The 18,840-nt window shown below is 32.2% G+C and overlaps 2 protein-coding genes across 6 annotated transcripts; one reads left to right on the top strand and one right to left on the bottom strand.

Moving 5' to 3' along the window:
- The first annotated feature begins 164 nt into the window (after positions 1–164).
- On the top strand, positions 165–8,453 carry LOC100650493 (protein lap1). Of its 4 annotated transcripts, XR_001099179.3 has the most exons (12): positions 167–659; positions 772–938; positions 1,019–1,154; positions 1,236–1,525; positions 1,595–2,306; positions 2,581–2,771; positions 2,991–3,098; positions 3,346–3,799; positions 3,892–4,718; positions 4,814–4,885; positions 4,958–5,221; positions 5,343–8,453. XR_001099179.3 is itself a non-coding variant. In XM_012314200.3 (11 exons), exons 2-11 carry the CDS (start codon positions 783–785, stop codon positions 4,955–4,957), a joined length of 2,961 nt encoding a protein of 986 aa, XP_012169590.2. In that variant the 5' UTR covers positions 166–659; positions 772–782; the 3' UTR covers positions 4,958–5,134. The 4 variants fall into 4 exon arrangements, 3 of the variants coding, with proteins under 3 accessions (XP_048266163.1, XP_012169590.2, XP_012169588.2); XM_012314200.3 differs by lacking the exon at positions 5,343–8,453 and having other exon boundaries at positions 166–659; positions 4,943–5,134; XM_012314198.3 differs by having other exon boundaries at positions 4,958–8,453.
- On the bottom strand, positions 8,257–18,158 carry LOC100650972 (lipoamide acyltransferase component of branched-chain alpha-keto acid dehydrogenase complex, mitochondrial). Of its 2 annotated transcripts, none has more exons than XM_003399235.4 (5): positions 17,672–18,158; positions 11,325–11,449; positions 10,474–11,017; positions 9,236–9,631; positions 8,257–8,827 (listed from the first exon to the last, which is right to left on the bottom strand). In XM_003399235.4, the coding sequence occupies exons 1-5, from the start codon at positions 17,708–17,710 to the stop codon at positions 8,591–8,593; spliced, it is 1,341 nt and encodes a 446-aa protein (XP_003399283.2). In that variant the 5' UTR covers positions 17,711–18,158; the 3' UTR covers positions 8,257–8,590. The 2 variants fall into 2 exon arrangements, with proteins under 2 accessions (XP_003399283.2, XP_048266185.1); XM_048410228.1 differs by lacking the exon at positions 17,672–18,158 and adding an exon at positions 15,333–15,481.
- Between the last annotated feature and the right edge of the window lie 682 nt (positions 18,159–18,840).

The raw sequence follows: 18,840 nt of genomic DNA, 5'->3' as shown, positions 1-18,840 counted from the left end.
TATCAATATATTTTTATACAATGTTCCTTCCCTATGTTAGTCATGTAAAAATCTATCAATTATTATTTCAGTAATATAGTAGATTAAACGTCGAGACATTATGAACTGTTATGAACATACCATTAGTTTCATCGAAGGTTTTTCAATAAATGATAAACTGGTATGCGTAAGCTTATTTGACTCTTACAAATGTGTCAAATTGTTGTACCTTCGAGAGGACGGTCTTTGTTGATTTATTGCATCGTGATTTGTTACTACTCTATTGACTTTATAAAAGAATAGAACATGTAACAAATAAACAGTGAGATATATTCATGAAAGAAATCCTTAAAAAGAAGTATCGAATAACCTACATCTCTTGACATCTAACTAGTGTTGATTAGCGTATCGTTGCGTTTTGTGAATTATTCTCATCAGCTTGAGAAAAGAATTTACCGACAAGTGCATCGCGTATCGTAGTATCCGCGATGATGCGGCAAGAAATAACTTTGACGAAGCCGGCACGTAAAAAACCGAACATTGATGCATCGATAGCTGAATGATTTTCAAAAATACCATAGAACAAGAATTTTTAGCGAGTCCTTGTTTTGTTCTCGGATCTATCCTTTACCATAAATACATCGATGATCTTTTAAAGAATCGTACTTGAAGTGTTATAGGTAATTGAAAATAGGAATCTTTTGATATTTTATGAATCTCCTTGATTATTATTAAAAAATATTACATACTTTTAATAAAAATTGCATATTTCAAGAAAACATTTGTTTATAGGCATACATGAAATGGGTAGTGCTTGGTGGCAGTGTGCTGCATGTTTGAGAACACAAGAAGAAGATATCTGCGAGTTGCATTTGAATAATTGTAATCTTTATGATGTACCACCTGACGTGTTCATTTATGAAAGGACATTAGAGAAATTGTATCTTGATGCCAATAGGGTAAATATAAATATCAATTGATTTCTCACGCTGATCTCAGCTCTTTAGATTTAAGGATATTCTTCTATATTTTGTTATAGATAAAGGATCTTCCAAGGCCACTGTTTCAGTGCCATGAATTACGAGTACTTTCTCTCAGTGATAATGAAGTCACAACATTACCACCCGCCATAGCATCATTAATTAACTTGGAATATTTAGACCTCAGTAAAAATAGTATGTGTATAAGAGTACTATGTATTCTTGGATTTTGCTTATGTTCAATGTATTTATAATTATTATATTTATTTTCCTTAGGTATTAAAGAGCTACCAGATAGTATAAAAGAATGTAAAAATCTTCGTTCTATAGATATCAGTGTTAATCCATTTGAACGTTTCCCTGATGCTATTACACATATTGTTGGATTAAGAGAATTGTATATAAATGATGCATATATAGAATATTTACCAGCAAATTTTGGAAGACTTTCAGCTTTGAAAACATTAGAACTTAGGGAAAATAACTTGATGACATTACCAAAGAGTATGAGCCGTTTAATAAATTTGCAAAGACTTGATATTGGTAATAATGATTTCACTGAATTGGTATGTTTATATTTGCCATGATTACTATTTATTAACCAACATATATTAATGTTGATTTTATTCTTCTAGCCTGAAGTTGTTGGGGATCTTATCAATCTCACTGAATTGTGGATAGATGGTAATGATATTAGACGTGTACCACTCAACATTAATCAGCTTTACCGTTTAAATCATTTTGACTGTACAATGAACGCAATTCATATTATACCATCAGAGGTAGAAGGATGGAGAGATATTTCGATTATGCATCTTTCATCAAATGAAATTTATCAGTTACCAGATTCCCTTTGTTATCTACGTACAATTGTGACTCTTAAAGTTGATGACAATCAATTGAATGCACTGCCAAATGACATTGGACAAATGTCAAGCTTAGAGGAGCTTATAGTTACTAAGAACTTCCTTGAATATTTGCCATCATCAATAGGACTTTTGCGAAAATTACATTGTTTAAATGTAGACAATAATTACTTGAGATGCCTTCCACCAGAGATTGGAAGTTGCACAGCATTATCGTTGCTATCATTGAGGTCGAACAATCTAACTCGAGTCCCACCTGAATTGGGACATCTATCCTCTTTAAAAGTACTCAATCTTGTAAACAATTGCATCAAATTTTTGCCTGTTTCTATGTTGAATTTGAGTAATTTGAAAGCATTATGGCTGAGCGACAATCAAAGTCAACCATTAGTGCCATTGCAGCAGGAATTCAATTGTGAAGAGGACATGATGGTGTTAAGTTGCTTTATGCTCCCACAAAAACCACGGCAAGAACTTGAACGTAAGTATTTATATTTGTCTAATAATATACGCACATCTAATAAAATTTCGATTATTGTATAGTAGTACATAATTATAATTTTTAAAATAATATTTATAAAATGTGGTACATTATTGCTGCTAGTGGATAATGAGGAAGAAGATGAAGAATGAAATGGTAAAGTATTTGCGAATAAATCCACTAGTATATGTTAATACTGTTTTCATTTAAACATATTTTGTAACTTTTAGTATAATTAAATGTATAATTATAATTCTGTGTCTTTTACATACAGAAGTAACACCAACTGTAGGATTAATTTCAAGTTCGATCGTTGGTACTGGAAAAAGAATATGTTTTGCTGCTGAGGTAGAATCTGAAATCCCTAGACAACTTCATCGAGCACCGACTCCCTACCCTAAAGAGCTGCGCAACCTTGCTAGGCATGCCCGAAATTTGCATCATCAATCAGCGCACGATCAAAGAGTAAGTAGAATTAGAGACATGCTTATCCTTTGCTCAATTTCCATTCATCATTTTTTTTATTAATTTGACAATAAAAATTTTAAATCAATGTGATATAGAAGTAGCACTGAAGAAAGTAGAATCTTCAAATGCTATCAATATTTTCGTTATATCCTTTTATATGCATTTTTGCATAATCAATATCTGAATTACAAGAAAATTGGCAATTGAAACTTGCAGATGCATTTAGAACAGGAGACTATGATCAAAGAAGCTATTATTGCTACAACTACTCTGGACCTTACCTCAAAATCTGGGACCTGTCTTTCACAAAGTTTATTTAATAAGGTATTCATTAGAGAATTATGAAAGAAAGACAATTTATATGATTCCAGAGTATTTATTAGTGATATTAATAATATCAAAAATTAAAATATATAATAAAAAAACAAGTGAAATTGTGAAATCAATTTACAAAAAATGTAATTTCAATTTGAACAAAAGTTAAACTAGTATAAAGTGGGATTGGATAGGGACAATATTAAGTCTTCCGTGGGTAAGAAATTAATTCAACTAATTAAAGATTTTTCTGTAGGATTCACACTCATCGTTATCACCAATTGAACATTATACATCAAAGGCATGCAAGAATAATAGTTCTACGGATATTGGAACAGAACAATCTGTTTCAGAAGAATCTTCTGATGAAGCAAATAAGACCGTACTTGCAAAAGAAAAAAGTCCGGATATCCGAGAAGCAAAATATATTCGTAATCCCACGTCTGAGTATCTTTCCAAAACTCCAACAGTAGCAGATTATGTAAATTCGACTTGGAAACCGGATGAGTACTCGAAGGCAAACACAGCAAAAATTGTTGAATCAGACAAATTTATTGAACCCTATAAGACTATGCCTATTGCCGCGAACAACAAAAATACCGATCATGTTCAAATGTCGAAAGTAAATGACGTTCCACCCGTCCCGCCACCATACCATATTGCAGCCGCATTTTCAAAAAAGGCGGCACTTTTTCAGCAATTGAGTCAATGTAAGCCATTTCTTGTAATCATTTCTAAAATGATAATACACACACACACACACACACACACAATACGAATTTTATATTCTGTCACATTATAGCAGCTCCATTAGACTTATCGACGATGGCTCCTCCACCAATTGATATGAACATATCAAATTCGAAAATATCGCAGGGAACGGAAATACAAAATTATGATGGAGAGCCATTTAAAGTTGAAGAGCATTTGTACAATGACAAATTTGCATTGAATAATACAGATATGACAAACACCTCAAGTAACGATGGAAATATAAACTCTTTTAGTGGCACCGATCAACCCACGTTAACGGATTCGATCGATCCGACAGCACAGTCATTAGAAGGAGATCGATCGTTAAAACCAAGTAGAATTCCTATTTTAAAGACGAAACATTTAGAAAGTATGAATTCTATTTCAAATAGCGATCTATCGAATAAATGTACAAATTCTTCTGTTGAAGACTATGAAGCTTCAAAAATATTGAACGCATCGTGTATACCAACATCTCCTATAACTGGGAAAAAATATCGAAGTCCGCTATCTATGCAACCTAAAGTTTTGGATCGACCAAAAAAGATAATAAACGGATCTGTTTCAAATAATAATACTTCCTGTGATAATTTATCCATAAATGCAATAAACTCAAGTCTAGTTACAAATTCAAATATGGAAGGAATTTCAAAAACTTCATCTATCGAAACGACGAATACGAACAGTTCTATCAATGTAAAAAATGAAACTAGCTCTGGTCGAAGTACTCCAATTCTAGCGAATAATAAATCTTTAAATGAGGTGACCAATTCTAATATTGATAATTCTAAAGTTGCTGGATTGACTGAGTCATTACATTTAGAAAGAAAACCAAGATTTAAATGGATGTTCGGGCCGCACAAAAATGCTAACGTAGTATGTTTCATTTTTTTTTCTTTTTTCTTTTTTTTTTTTTTTTTTACATAATGTCTTTATGTATATTTTACAATTCATAATTATTGTCTTTACAGTTGCCTGTTCAAGTGAAAAAAAATCCAGGTCTTGGTTTCAGCATTGCCGGTGGAGTGGCAGGCGCAGAAACCGTAAATATTCAAAATTTAAAACAGACGCGATAAGATTTTCTATCTTTTAATCATCAGTTTTACTTATCCTAGGGAATAATTGTGACTAAAGTGAATCCAGATGGTCCAGCACAAGGTACCCTTCGACCAGGAGATAAGATCTTAGAAGTCGATGGTATAGATTTCACTAAATCTGATCATAACAATGCTGTCGCTGTCCTTCGAGCAACCGGAGCAGTAGTATCTATGATGATTAGTCGTCACCAATGACATCCAGTTAAAAAACGCAATGATATCTTCTTTTTATTTTCTGTAACTAGTAATCAGTTTATACACATCAAACTGAATACACTTCACGTAAGTTTTTTTAGTGTATATATTTCTTTAATTAATATTAGTATATACCAATATACTTATAAACACACAAAAGAAATAGAAGTTCCATTTTGTTTTTCTTGAACGCTTGTTTTCATGGTAGTAGATCATATTCCCTTTGATACTGTCAAGCAATTGAATGACTGAAACAGCGTTACCAAAGGTGGGAGTGATGGTATTTATTTGAAGAAAATATTTCTGGCTTCCAGTGGTCATGACTTGTGAACTAAGCTTTTTAAAAACAGAAATAATAACGATTTCGAGGAAGAATTCTATTCTTAGGTTATACCATAGATTAGAAATGCGTTCCCTTGCACAATTTATGATGAAGAAAAGAGTTTGAAATGTGATGTATAAAAAAGCTATTTTTAAGAAAAATTTCTTCATGGGCCAATCCACAGCTTACTCATATTATTTGGTTACATAAGTAGGTAAAATAGGAACTATTTAGTGAATAATCATAAGATGATAAGTTTCTTCCTGAATTTCTATCTCCAAAAGAATGCATATATTTGTGTTGTTTTATGATGTTGATTATATTTGTGTCAACTCACTTGTTCTCTTTGCAGAGAGCTAACAATGTGCCAGAAACAAAATACTATTTATTATTCATATATATTTAAAAAAATATTATATGAAAATGAATATATATTATGCATATATATTATATACAAACATTATCTCTGTCAACTAGGCGAGATTCTTACAGACACTTCTTTTGTGAGATATCATGTGAAGTACATATTTTGTATATGTAGAAAAATGGTTTTTCTACAAATTTATCCTAATGCATAGACTTTAAAAGCACAAAGAGTTCCATAATTAACTTGCTTGTATTATTTACAGTTCGTATTTAAAAAATGATACACTTTAATTTCATTTGAAAAATATATCTGTGAGAATCTTATTAATGTAAAGAAAAAAGGAATGTTCTTCTATGTGCCGTAATTTTATTGGTTATGTTTTTAATAGTTTTGTTACTATTGGTTTTGATTCTTTTTCTTCTTTCTTCTTTTTTTAATAAAAAGATACTTATCAGAAATATAAATTTACATTTTCCAAACAATTTTATATATTTTTGCTTGCCATTGTTTTTGATAAGTTTGTTTTGTTAGATACTAGCAATTCTCTTATCATAAAGTCAGCTGTTAAATGTTTGATAAAACGAGATCTTTATTGTTATGGTTGTGAATTATTATATTTCATTCATTCTATGTAAAGGAACAAATATATGTACCTTGTAGGGACTGTTTTCGAACAACAGTTATTAATATGGCATAATAATGCCAAATCATAAGATAAAACACTACTTTTCTATGTTAGTGAAGTTATATCAAAAGAAAAAAGAAAAAAAGAAAGTTATTCATGTAAATGGAGTAGAGCTCTGAGATAAATGTTTAGAAAGGTTGTGTGGTGATGTATAGCACAAGTGAACTATTCATGTCAAGTTATGAGTTATAATATAGTATACTATTTGTATCCCAGAACTTTTATAGCAAGATAACAATATTGCACTTCACTTTACCTCGCATATACAAAACAATTACTATGCACATTCTCTTTATTTATACATTTTTTTACATTTGAATTAGTTTCATTAGTTATAAGGACATTTAGAAGAAATGGTTTATGCATTTTTATAGATATGTTTAAGTAAATATGTATTGTTTGATTTTATTGCTTTCTATATTTTTTTGATATCTTTCAAAGTCGATACAAAATATTTTTTGATATTCATTTTTGTAATAATTTTTTTAATAACTCGCTTAAAACGATATTACAGTTATATGGTAGCTATACAGTGGAAAACTATACATACATGCGCTTGTGTATGTTCAGCATAACTTCAAATATATATGAATTGTTCTCTTCTATAATTATCAGAGCTTTGAATATCTCAATACATTATTTGAAACTATAATGAAGCATAGAACTTCCAGAATCAAGAAATATAAAAAAAAATGTTATATTTACAGAAAGATTTGTTTCGCGAAATACCGGTGATACTTATTCACTGAATAAGATTCTTTACATGTGAATTATTCACCTTCTATAGGAAATATGTAGAATTTTGATATATTTTAGAAGTAAACCGACAAAAAGAGCAGATTATTTTTGATTTAGGTATTTTGTGAAAGTAATTTTAGATGACTATATACCCAATTCTTAGTAAAAATTATATATGTTTTGATTATTTTTTATGAGTACATGTAGTTCTATAATATATATAAGTATACATAAAAGCAGCTTGATATTTAAATTTTTGAACTAACTATATTATCAATAATAATCTGCATACCTAGTCATATTGGAAAGTAAGAAGTATAATCGAAGGTGGATTATATTTTCGCCTGATAATACTTGTATTTTTATTAATATTTTGTGTATTTTTTTAATATCATTTTATGTATAAGATCTATAATAGAAAAGAATGCTTATTTATTGTATGCTTTATGTTTCAATAAATATTCTATTTGTTTATACATAACAAATGTACAAACTGGATTTTGCATATGTATTAATACTTTTTTAGCAAGATGTAACATCTCATTTTAAATATTATTTTATGCTCAAATACTCAATTAATGTCTTCTGCAGCATAAATTGAAATTTTGATTGTCAAACAAAATTTTGGACCATGAAATGCATATACAATCTTTTCTACTACTCTAACTACTAAACAGACTGACTACTTTTTGAGCAAATATTTAAGTGGCATTTAATGGAATGTATTGATTGTATGGAAAATGTGTGATTAAAAATGCGATACATGAAACTGTATATATAAAAAATTAAAAATATATAAGTGTACAAGTGGTTGTATTCATTATTTAGATCTTCATTGCAATCAATATTTTATTCGATATTAGTTTTTAATAATTTCTTCATTTTATAAGATTAACCAATGTTTTCAATAATTTGATAGAATAATATTCCAATTAAGTCAAAGAAAAAAGTTATTGAAAAGACAACGTTAATTAATACAACCACTTCCTTGACATATTTTTTGGAATATCTGTTGAATCAATTTGTATGACAATGTATGATAGATTAAATGTACAAGAAATGCTCACAGTGGTTTGACTGGTCATCATATAATGACTACCATACAGTTGTATGAAACTTTGAATTTGTTAGAAAAAGATATTTTACCTTTCTTAAAAAGTCCTAGTTGGTTGTGCAGCAATAAATAAATTAATATTTACGTACAAAATGTTTAAAAATTTCACTACACTTTACATATCAATCCTTATCGATAATATTCAAGTATGGTATAAAATTTTTTAATCATTCGTAATTTATTACGTATAAAAAATTCCCATAAAAACATCCTTACTTCAAAATACATTTTCAAGCTCCTATCAATAAAAATATAGGGTTTTCAATGTAATGTTTCCAGAGATTTGAATACTTAGCCATTGTGACGCCATCCACTACTCGATGATCGGCAGCCCAGTTAATGAAAATTATGTTTGCGGCTTCTACGTTTCCTTTATCGTCGAAGCGTGGTAATTTCTGCACTCTTCCAAACGCGCCGATCACAATTTGTGGAGGAAGAATCACCGGTTTTGTATATGTACCGCCCACCTGTCAATGACGATTGAATCTGTTTTAAATTGTATCTATGTCATATGATCAACAAATGGACAATGAGTCGTAAATCGTTTGTTTGAAATTTGTTATATAAACTACTCAAAAGCCAAATTGATCAACTCTACTTCATAAAAATTTCGAAATGTTAGTACTAAAATACATCATCAATGTTTCATTTTTCGGGAAACAAACGATTAACTTTAATCTAATCGATCTATTTGGCTTTTATGTGATTTAAATAACGACTGTCTTCGGATTTAAACTCAATTTGAATATAGTTTAAATCTAAATTGAATTCTTTCGATCTAAAATAGTTTTGTAATTCAGTTTGATCGTTTAATAATGGATATGTTTCAATTCATTACTAATTTAATAGCATTTGGAAATAATTTCTATACTTACAACACCTATGTTTGACAGTGAAAACGTTGTGTTCGATAAATCGTCCGGCGGGATCGAAGATTTTCTTCCAAGTTCTTGAAGACGATTTAATTGTTTCGCAATCTCTATAATATCTAAATCCTGAACATTTTTAATATTCGGTACAATTAAGCCCTCAGGTGTATCCATAGCAATGCCGATGTTATGCCTCTTTTGAATACGTAACGTTTGATTTTCTTCATCAAGCCAGGCGTTTAGCTGTGGTATCTTTTCTAATGCTCTAGATGCGGCTTTTATGAAAAACGGCATCAAGCTTAAAGAAACACCTTGCTCTTTCACCGAATCCTTCACTTCGTTTCGGTAGTCCATCAGTCTGTTAACGTTACACTCATCGCTGTACACAAAGTGTGGTATACTCTGTAAACATGTGTTGGTTTCGTAAATTTTTCGCAGCGGACTCGTTTAATTACATGTTTATTTTTGGACGTTTATTTGGGACATGGAATTAACGACGTTAGCACATAGGAGACCGTGTACATGCCATATTTGAACATGAAAGATAAGAGGTTGGGTAATGAGACGATTAAAATGGCCGTATTTTCCGGTTTGAACGGTGTTTCGTCTGTCAACGTTGACAGGAAATTCGGGCCGAGTAGATGCTCGTATTCGATCGATCGCTATCAATCATGTGTGTCAACGTCACTTTTAGACGACGCACTTCTGTTGTCGGTATCGTCGTGATTCGCGCATTTCAATTACAGACATAGTACATTGAAATTTTTCTTGGCAACGAGACTCGTGCGCTTGTTACTATTATTAAATAAAAAATTTATCTTCTCTTTTCTTGTTATCTATGAAAAGGTTGTCAGGTTATTTAATCCGCAAACCAATTATCGATTAACTGGCCGTTTATTTAGTTACTGCAACCACGTGGACGTGCGATAGACAAAATTTTGCTAATCTTGCAATTTATGACTGGTGTGCGTTTTCGCATTCGTTACGGCATTACTTGAGCTTCTTTTCATTTTCGCAGAAAATTCATTTTTAATAATAACATCCGAACAACTTAAGGTAGTTAATTTATGTCTTTAGTTTTGTTTTTTGTGCAGATTTCCCCGAAATAAGATTGAAACTAAACTCGATTAAAATAATAATAAAATATAATATCATTCAATATAAAAGAAAAAAAGCAAAATATATATCTTCGAAATTTCTGTTTGTGTGGTATTTTCTTGAAACGATAGAGAAATCCAGCTTACCAAAGACTGCGTCATCGTTTTCCACATATGCTTGGTATAGCCTTTTATCGGTATCACCGTTTCCGCCGTTGGTTTTTCTTCGATCCTTTTTCTCTCGGAGCTAGTAGACATTTTTTCTAAATGAGTCAATATATCCTCTTTAAGTATTCGATTACCTTTGCCCGTAGAAATGACGTCCTTCAGCTTAATATTATTCTCCATAGCTATTCTTCTGACCGCAGGAGTTGTTAGCGCCTTTTCTAACCCATATTTTACTGCACAGTCTTCCTCGTCGCCTTTAACGCTCTGCTTGTTATCGGTTTTTATAGTTTGTTGTTGCGGATGCTGTTTGTCAGAGATCATCGTCTTAACTTCCATGTTCCCATTATCACCATCTAGTTCGATGTCCAGCAATGAATCTCCTATCAGAGCTACGTCGTCCACCTTGTAGTGCAAGGCTTTAATTAATCCGTCGTAACGGCTGGTAATCGTCACAGATGCTTTGTCGCTTTGAACCTCACAAATGTTATCGAATTGAGACACCCGGTCGCCTGGTTTCACGAACCTATGCATTCGAATGTACCAAGTCAGAATTAAATTATCTTTACGGTACATTAGATCGAAACGCAGTGTTATCGACTGACATGTATTATGTATATATGTATGTTAGGATTAGTTTATGTATTCTCATGTGAATGAAATTTTTTCATTTTTTTTTTTTTCAATAATATACTCGATATATATAATATATTCTGTAATATATTATTAAAAGATAATCTGATGACAGGTGGAGGGGGAAAATGATCGGTGTTGATCATGAATGAAAGTTTCGTGTGTATGATGGTTAACGGCAAATTCTTTGTTTTGCTCACCACTCTTTTATCGTGACGTCTCGAATTCCTTCTCCGATATCCGATAGTTTGAAGGGGACGACGGTCCCGCAGCGAAAGCAGCTTACGGAGAAGAATCGACATTTTTGATCGCGTACATTTCTACCCTAAATAAACATAGATTTCTCTTTGTATACTCGTCAGCAATAACTTAAAAATCTTTGCTTCTGTCTGAACGATTTCGTCCATCCTTTATTTTAAATTTTATATTAAAAGTGTCGAGACGAGAAAATTGCATATCAAATATTTAGATTGAAACATTGACTTTCAAAAAATATAACGTCATACTTTAAACTTTGAGCGTTAAAATGGAAATTTATCGATTATCGATATGTGATTAATTTAATTACGATTGTACAATCGATTTGTGCGATGTATGGGTAGCCATTTTTAGTTCGTTTTGACTTATGTGAAAGTATCGGATATAATAATTTACATACATGCAAATTGTGCAATTAATTGTAAAAGTATAATGTAAAAAAATGTGAAATTCGAACGCCTGGAACCTCGGCGGAACGCCTCACCCTCGGTTGTAGGAAGTGAAAGCGTCAACGCTTGAGGGTGCCATAAATTAAGCCTTCCCTTTATGCGGTGCCGTGGACTAACGGGTCCCAACGTTTTGCGACTGTGATGCCTAGTATACACGGGCGAACGAAACCGACTATTTTGCACGTTTCCTACCATCCTGAATAAATACAGCATCACGGATAAATCGAGATGCGTTTATATGAATGATAGATTATATTTTCTTGAAATTTGCTTACAATAATATCTTACGAGTCTTTTTTGAAAAATTTAAATCGATGTTCGAATTGAATCGATTAATATCCTGTGATAATATTTTCTCAAGTTCAATCTTAATTGAGTTAAAAGAATAATCAGAAGAATGATGAGTGTGATTAGTGAATTATACAATTTATCATATTTGTCGACATCATGATATATATAAAAAAACTATATTATGACATATGTCAAGCATTTCAACATTATCCAATCCGTGTCTATTACGGAAATATTTGTAACAACCTAACCTCAATCAATTATTCATCGAGGCAATTGCTTTATTTGCCGGGAAAACATTGTCCAATAATTGTACGCATTCCGTAGAAGCTGCCCAATCAAAACAATTCTTTTTTTAAATTTTTACAATTACGTAATTATAGGATAGTTTCTATCGGATTAATTAGATTAAATACTCAATTCGATATTTGAGACGAAATCAAAATGTATAGAAACCACACCGGAAGTCTTATAATTCCATATAAATTCCGTTCCGTATTCGGGTACAAAACGCAGACGCTTGCACCAACTTTGATCAGACGGGTAGGTCACGTGTTAATTTCATTTATTGCGTCGCGGCTAAGTGTTTATTGCTTTAGTAGTCCTTTACCGTATAATTTGTCCGAAGACCGCAAAATGGAGTATATCGTAAGTGGTGACGTTCCCTAGTAGAACATATATATTGGCTCTCTAAAGCTTGAACAATCCCAATATAAACGGCATATAACAAGGTTGCTAACCGATCCTGTGTCATGCCGATTAAACACATCGGCCGAAATATTTGCAGTTTCCTATATTCTCTAAATGTACCCTCTGATTTATTTAATGCATTCCATGTCGTATCGATTTACTGCGATTTGCGTAAATGACTCATAATATGATAAAAATGAAGAAATTCTAAAAGACTTAAAAATTTTAACAGTGTAGGAGGAGAACCGGAACTTTGCAAAAAAAGATACGACAATAGAATTGCAGTGCATACGGGTGAGGGAAATTGACGTTACTGTTAATTCGTCAATCTCCATGGTGGTGGTTAGAGGAAGGATGTTAGCCGCCCTTGAGGGAAAGTTGCTGGCGGGAAGCGTCGTTCGCAGAAAAGACTGTTTGTCTGTTTTCGTTAATTAGAACTCAGGGATTATAACGGGTCATCAGGCTAACTGAACATATATTGCGGATATGCCTCGACATCCGGCAATCAACCTACCCGAAGAATAGGGTCTGCGTATGACGGGCCACGGGACAGAAACCGTTAGAATATTTACTGTCGAGTACTGTTACAATTATTTCTTTTTATGGAGGGCTATAGAATTTCTCCATAACTTTATTAGATAAAACGTTCATCCCTTGACCGCGGCTACGTTCGGCGACTGGTTGTCGCCTCAAGCCTAAGCTCACTATCATAAATCTCGAACACTTACAGTCAGATTGAATAACGGCAATTGCTTAATTACGGCTGTAGTAGAATCTAAATTACAGTATTAGGGGTTTTTCCCAAAATTCCAAAGGAAAGGCTCCAGTGTCTTTCCATCTCCGACATATATATACATGTATATATGTATAATGTTCAAATTTGGATAATCCAGGGTTCGATTCTTAAATCTGAAAATCGAGAATCGATTTTCCACGTCCTAAACTACCACTCTTCCTCTGTCAATCTTCGATACTCTAAATAAAAATTTCCTTTTTGTCACCGTGTCTATTTCTAATGCTCGAAATCCTTCTTCTTCTCTAACCGTCCGTCTGTGTAATGACTGTTTGGCAATCGGTTATCCGTAACGACAAATAGGATCACATTGTCCGTTAACAGAGAAAGTCCTTTTGTTTATCCGCGTTTGAACTCTTAGGAAGTTTACATATGTATATAGACGATATATGTGTGTATATACGTACATATATTGACAATTTGTAATGGCATCTGAATGGGGATGACCATTCAAGTACCAGCAATCGCAACGGCTACCGTAATCTGTCGAATGTTTTCTCAGACAGATTGCAATAAAAAATGTGGAAAATATAAAGAAGTGTTGTCACCGGTGACTTATATAAAATATATTATATTTCATTATATTTATAAAATATATATTCATCCATTTATATTTATATATTTATTTATAAAATTCAAAGTTCATTATATTTATTAAAGTTCGATAATCGATAAAGTTATATATTATATTAAAGTTCATTATATTTATAAAATAAATCGTGTTCCATAATAGCTACAAAATTACAAAAACTATTATTATACAGAAAAATGTATAAAAAATCGGAATATACAGTAGTTCGAAAGTATTTAAACACTTCTAGAAATATTTTGTAAACGTAAATGTAACATTGTAATGAGACTCAACCATCGTGATTATATTGGTAAAGTTAGGAACACATTTGGAAATATGAATGAAAGCTAAAAGATATTTAGCGTTAGTATATATTTCACAGAAATCGCAAAAGTATTAAAAAATCATTTATTGATTATATTAATAAATGTTAAAATTTAGTAGGAGAATCTTTAATATCAATTATATATATTTATATATAATTGTAGTATCGTGGACAAAAGGCCTAAGATATCGGCCGAACCATAAACAATGTCGCGAGAGCCGCGGCATCGTCGGGTACATCAATGTGTCGTTGGTCCTTTCAAGTGAATAGTTTCGTGGAAAAGGCCTGCGTGACCCTGGCCACGGGCGTTTTCGGGACACGTGCGCGATAGGGCGGGAAAAGACAAAAAGATGTTAAAGGCAGTGTTAGTTGAGAAGCCGGAGAGGACGGATGCAAAAGGTGTGCAGTGTGAGTTGAGAAGCGAGAGCGAACGAGTATAGAAGCCGGAGAGTGTGAATCGGGAAGTCGAAAGTCGCGTATGAAAATAGGACGTACGACAGCATTGTAATCATTTCGTTGCTTCGAACATTATTTATTAAATCAAAACATCATTACTTGTCCTTTCCTCTAAGACCAATTAAGATACTACATAATTAGGATATTTAGGATATTTATATCAGAAGGTTGCGTGTTCAGATCACATCGGGGTCGATGTAGAGAACTTGTAGAGGATTGGTAGTTAGAATAAAGAGAACTTGCTGTTGCAACCCGTCAAATATATTTAAAGTAAATAAATAAATAAATATAAATAATGTCGTTGAGACGCTTGTACAGTGTATAAGTTGCAAAATAAGATCGTTGATAAATGCTCGATAAATGCTCGATAGATACCCGTAAATACTGCTCGATAACTCGTCGATAACTCGTCGATAACTCGATAGATAACTCACTCGCCTGCGATCGCATCGGTTTATTTATACTGGTCGGGGGAGAGTCGGAAAATTCAAATTCGTCTTGGTTCGACGGTTGCACGTAGCGGCGACATTGTTTTGCCCGGAGTTTATTTATTCTTACATTACGTGTATCCTAACGATCTTGATACTCCGAGGCAAAACAACAACATGATTTGAATTGTCTTCTAACTCATGTGCCGCTACATTTAATATGACTATTCACTATTTACGCGGTATACTAATTTTTAATGAAATATACAGTGCTAAACAAAAATATTGACATAGCCTAGAGTTTCGTATAAAATTTGTTGTAAATCTGTAAAGTAAGTCTATAAAATATAACTGTCATCCATAAAGTTTAAGTATACCTAGAATCATAAATTTAAAAAATAATTTTAATATTAGATTAAAAGAAACAAAATAAAATACGCATAAAGGTAAAATACACAAAAAGTTTTTAGCGGAACAAAAGTGTTTGTACACTTGAAAAATTTGTTACTATCTGTATTCTACCTAACCATTTTTAATGTTTGGACACTTGTTATATCGTGGGAAATTTCTGCATTCAAACTGATCGTTATTTTTTAAAGTTACTAAGAATGTTTTGCAGAACAAGAAAAACCGTAAATAATGGGAAGTAAAACAAAAGAAACAATAATTACTGAAGGAGAGATTGTATAAAATTTATATAAGTAAGGAAAATCTTATTTCGAAATAGGAAAAATTATTAACAAAAGACGTTTTACCGTAAGAAGTGTAATTTAAACAATATCTTGGCAAAAAAGGCTTAACAAATGCCACACCAAGCGACCGTCCTTGGGAGCTTACAAATTAAGAAAACAGAAACATAGGCAATATAACAAAAAAGGAATGTAAAACTACATAAATAGCTTGGAAATAGCTGGAATAGTAAAAAACGAATCTAACATAGAAATACACCCCATAACAGTTCGAAGAACACTCAAAATTGGTGGATATAAATAAAAAATTGCAAGACGAAAACCGAAACACGAAAATACAGTATTCTGGGACAAAATTTTCAGACGAAAGCAAATTTAATATTTTTCAATGTGATGGACGGGTTTTCAGTTTAGCCAGAACCGAACACTGAAGTAGATGAAAAAAAATTGTTCAAGTCGTTAATCCCGGGGTAATGGAGTAATGGTATGGAGGTGTATGAGCTCTTCTGGTATATGAGAGGCTGTTTCTATTGAACATGCCATGAACAAATATGATCATTTAAATATTTTAAAGTAAAAGTGAGGAAAAATGAAATTTAGAATATTTATTTTCAACAGGATAATGATCCCACACACAAAGTTTACATTGCTAAGCAATGGATGATTTTCAATACACTGTATATATTAACGACTCCCTCACAATCCCCAGACCTCAGTCTTATCGAATATCTTTACTTTGGATTTAAAAAAAGCATTAAAGCGCATCATATTACCTCTAAGCAAGATCTGGAGAAAGTACTGGAAAGTTCAATAGTTACAAAAAGGTTAGTACATTCAACGCCAAGACTGACCTGTTTTTGCGTTCAGGCTTTCAGGACATAAATTAAAATATCGTACATAAGCATAGCGCAACAGCGGCTTAAATTTAAGGCACAATAATAATCTTTAAAAAAAAAAAAAAAAAAAAAATGTAATAATGCATGGCTACATCGTACCGTCGCGTATCGGTTCTTTTGCCTGTACCACCCTACAATTAGAATTCAGCGTTTATTCTGGAAAAAAAATCATGTAAAAAAAAATATGTAAAAAACCTGGAATTAATAAACAAAGATTAAAAAAAAAGAAAAAAAAACATTCAACGTCAAGAAATTTTATACGAAGATCTCATAGAACAATACTTTTTTGTCATACTGTATGTTTGTAATAAATATCTTGTAACTTCTATACCTATACATTTTTAGATTGATTCCAAACACATAGCAATATAATCACGACAGCCATGTCTTATCGTGCCAATTAAATTTTAAAATGTTTTATATAATGCGTACAATGCGTATATTACGCATATTATATGTATGTATATCGCCATGATTATGCACATAATGATCAGTAGCGTAGGCATTTTAAGCGCGATAACCTCTTATCCTTTTCGCCGAGTAAACGCGAGTGTCAGATTATATTGCGTGAACACGCAGACGAAAATTTCCGAGAATAACCGAGATTGTACGATGGTATTCGATCTCCGATCTCCGCGGAATATAATTAGTGATTTCTTATGTTTACTATCTATTGCTTTAAATGAATAATGTCCCCTTACCAGAAGTGCCGTGACTGTCAATCTCCAGGTTAAGGCCATTGTAAACAATCTTCACCGTTTCGAGAGCAATCGAAATTTCCTTTCGAAAGATGTTTCAGCTTCTGAAAGAGCGTGGTATCGTTGATAACGACACAACTGTACTGGCACGTAGATCTTTCACGATGTTATCGTTCGTCTTCGGTAGTAGCCTTCGAAATATGGTTTCGTTCGCGTGTCCGGAAAAAGTTACGCAACGTATGAGTAGTACCGATGAAGAACAATTGTTTTGTTAAAGATTGTGTTGTATTGCGTTTCTCCACTGTACAATTGTTGAAAGTTTGAACTTGTTTCAGCTTTTTTCGTCTTTCTGTTCTTCGTCGATAAAGTTTGAAACCATAACTCATCGACAATGTATTCGTTATTTTACACAAATTTAATGGTATTTAAATATAATGCACATCGAATTTGCATACTGAAATGAGGAGATAATCAACGATTATATTTTGAAATATAATTATTACTTCAATTGCACCACGAACAAAGACACGTTCGTACGGAATCGAATATCCGAACATTGTGTCGTAGATATTCTGTTTCGGTGATCTCGATGGATATTTTTGGTGTCTTCTCGTTGTCTAAAAAAATTGGGCTTTACATGGAATATGGGTCATGAATATTCTTACGCGGGTCACCCGATAATAAGATGCGTTTGAATATAAAACAATTTTTGTACAATAATTTATATACAGCGTGGACTTACATTCGTGTTGTAAGTGAAGTCGAGGTAAATGTATTAACAGGTAATTTGGTATTATAATCCGGCGATTCCGGTTGATAAAAAGATAGTGAGCATTGTTTGTAGTTGCTAATCTATACACTTTAGTAATATTCATATACTGTTACTACAAATCGACTAAAGTTTCCGTAAAAATCCATGAAGAGACAATTTTTCGACAAATTTTGAATTTTTACAATATAGAAAATTTTTAATCTCTTCGGAATTGAGATTCGAAGTTTATCGCTACTACGAATGTTATTAAGATAACAAATGCTGTGGATACTCGATTAACCAGAAGGCAAAAAGAGGCGACAATTTTATTATCGTTGCATTGCTAATTTATCAGTTATCAAAATTAACTTATATTTCTATAAATCACGAAGCGATCGTAACACTTTTTTCATGGGATTCG

This window comes from Bombus terrestris, chromosome 11 (assembly GCF_910591885.1).
Source record: "Bombus terrestris chromosome 11, iyBomTerr1.2, whole genome shotgun sequence".
Taxonomy (NCBI): Eukaryota; Metazoa; Arthropoda; class Insecta; order Hymenoptera; family Apidae; genus Bombus; species Bombus terrestris.
Note: the sequence above shows the minus strand (reverse complement) of the source record. Positions and strands in the feature narration are given on the sequence as shown.

Coding starts and splice junctions, on each gene's coding strand:
- LOC100650493 (XM_012314198.3), top strand. CDS start 783: ATGGGTAGTGCTTGGTGGCAGTGTGCTGCATGTTTGAGAACACAAGAA. Junction 939..1,018: donor TGTATCTTGATGCCAATAGG/GTAAATATAAAT, acceptor ATTTTGTTATAG/ATAAAGGATCTTCCAAGGCC. Junction 2,307..2,580: donor ACCACGGCAAGAACTTGAAC/GTAAGTATTTAT, acceptor TTTTACATACAG/AAGTAACACCAACTGTAGGA.
- LOC100650972 (XM_048410228.1), bottom strand. CDS start 15,407: ATGCGATCGCAGGCGAGTGAGTTATCTATCGAGTTATCGACGAGTTAT. Junction 11,450..15,332: donor TTATCGAGCAGTATTTACGG/GTATCTATCGAG, acceptor ATGTTTATTTAG/GGTAGAAATGTACGCGATCA. Junction 9,632..10,473: donor AAACGATGACGCAGTCTTTG/GTAAGCTGGATT, acceptor ACATGTTTACAG/AGTATACCACACTTTGTGTA.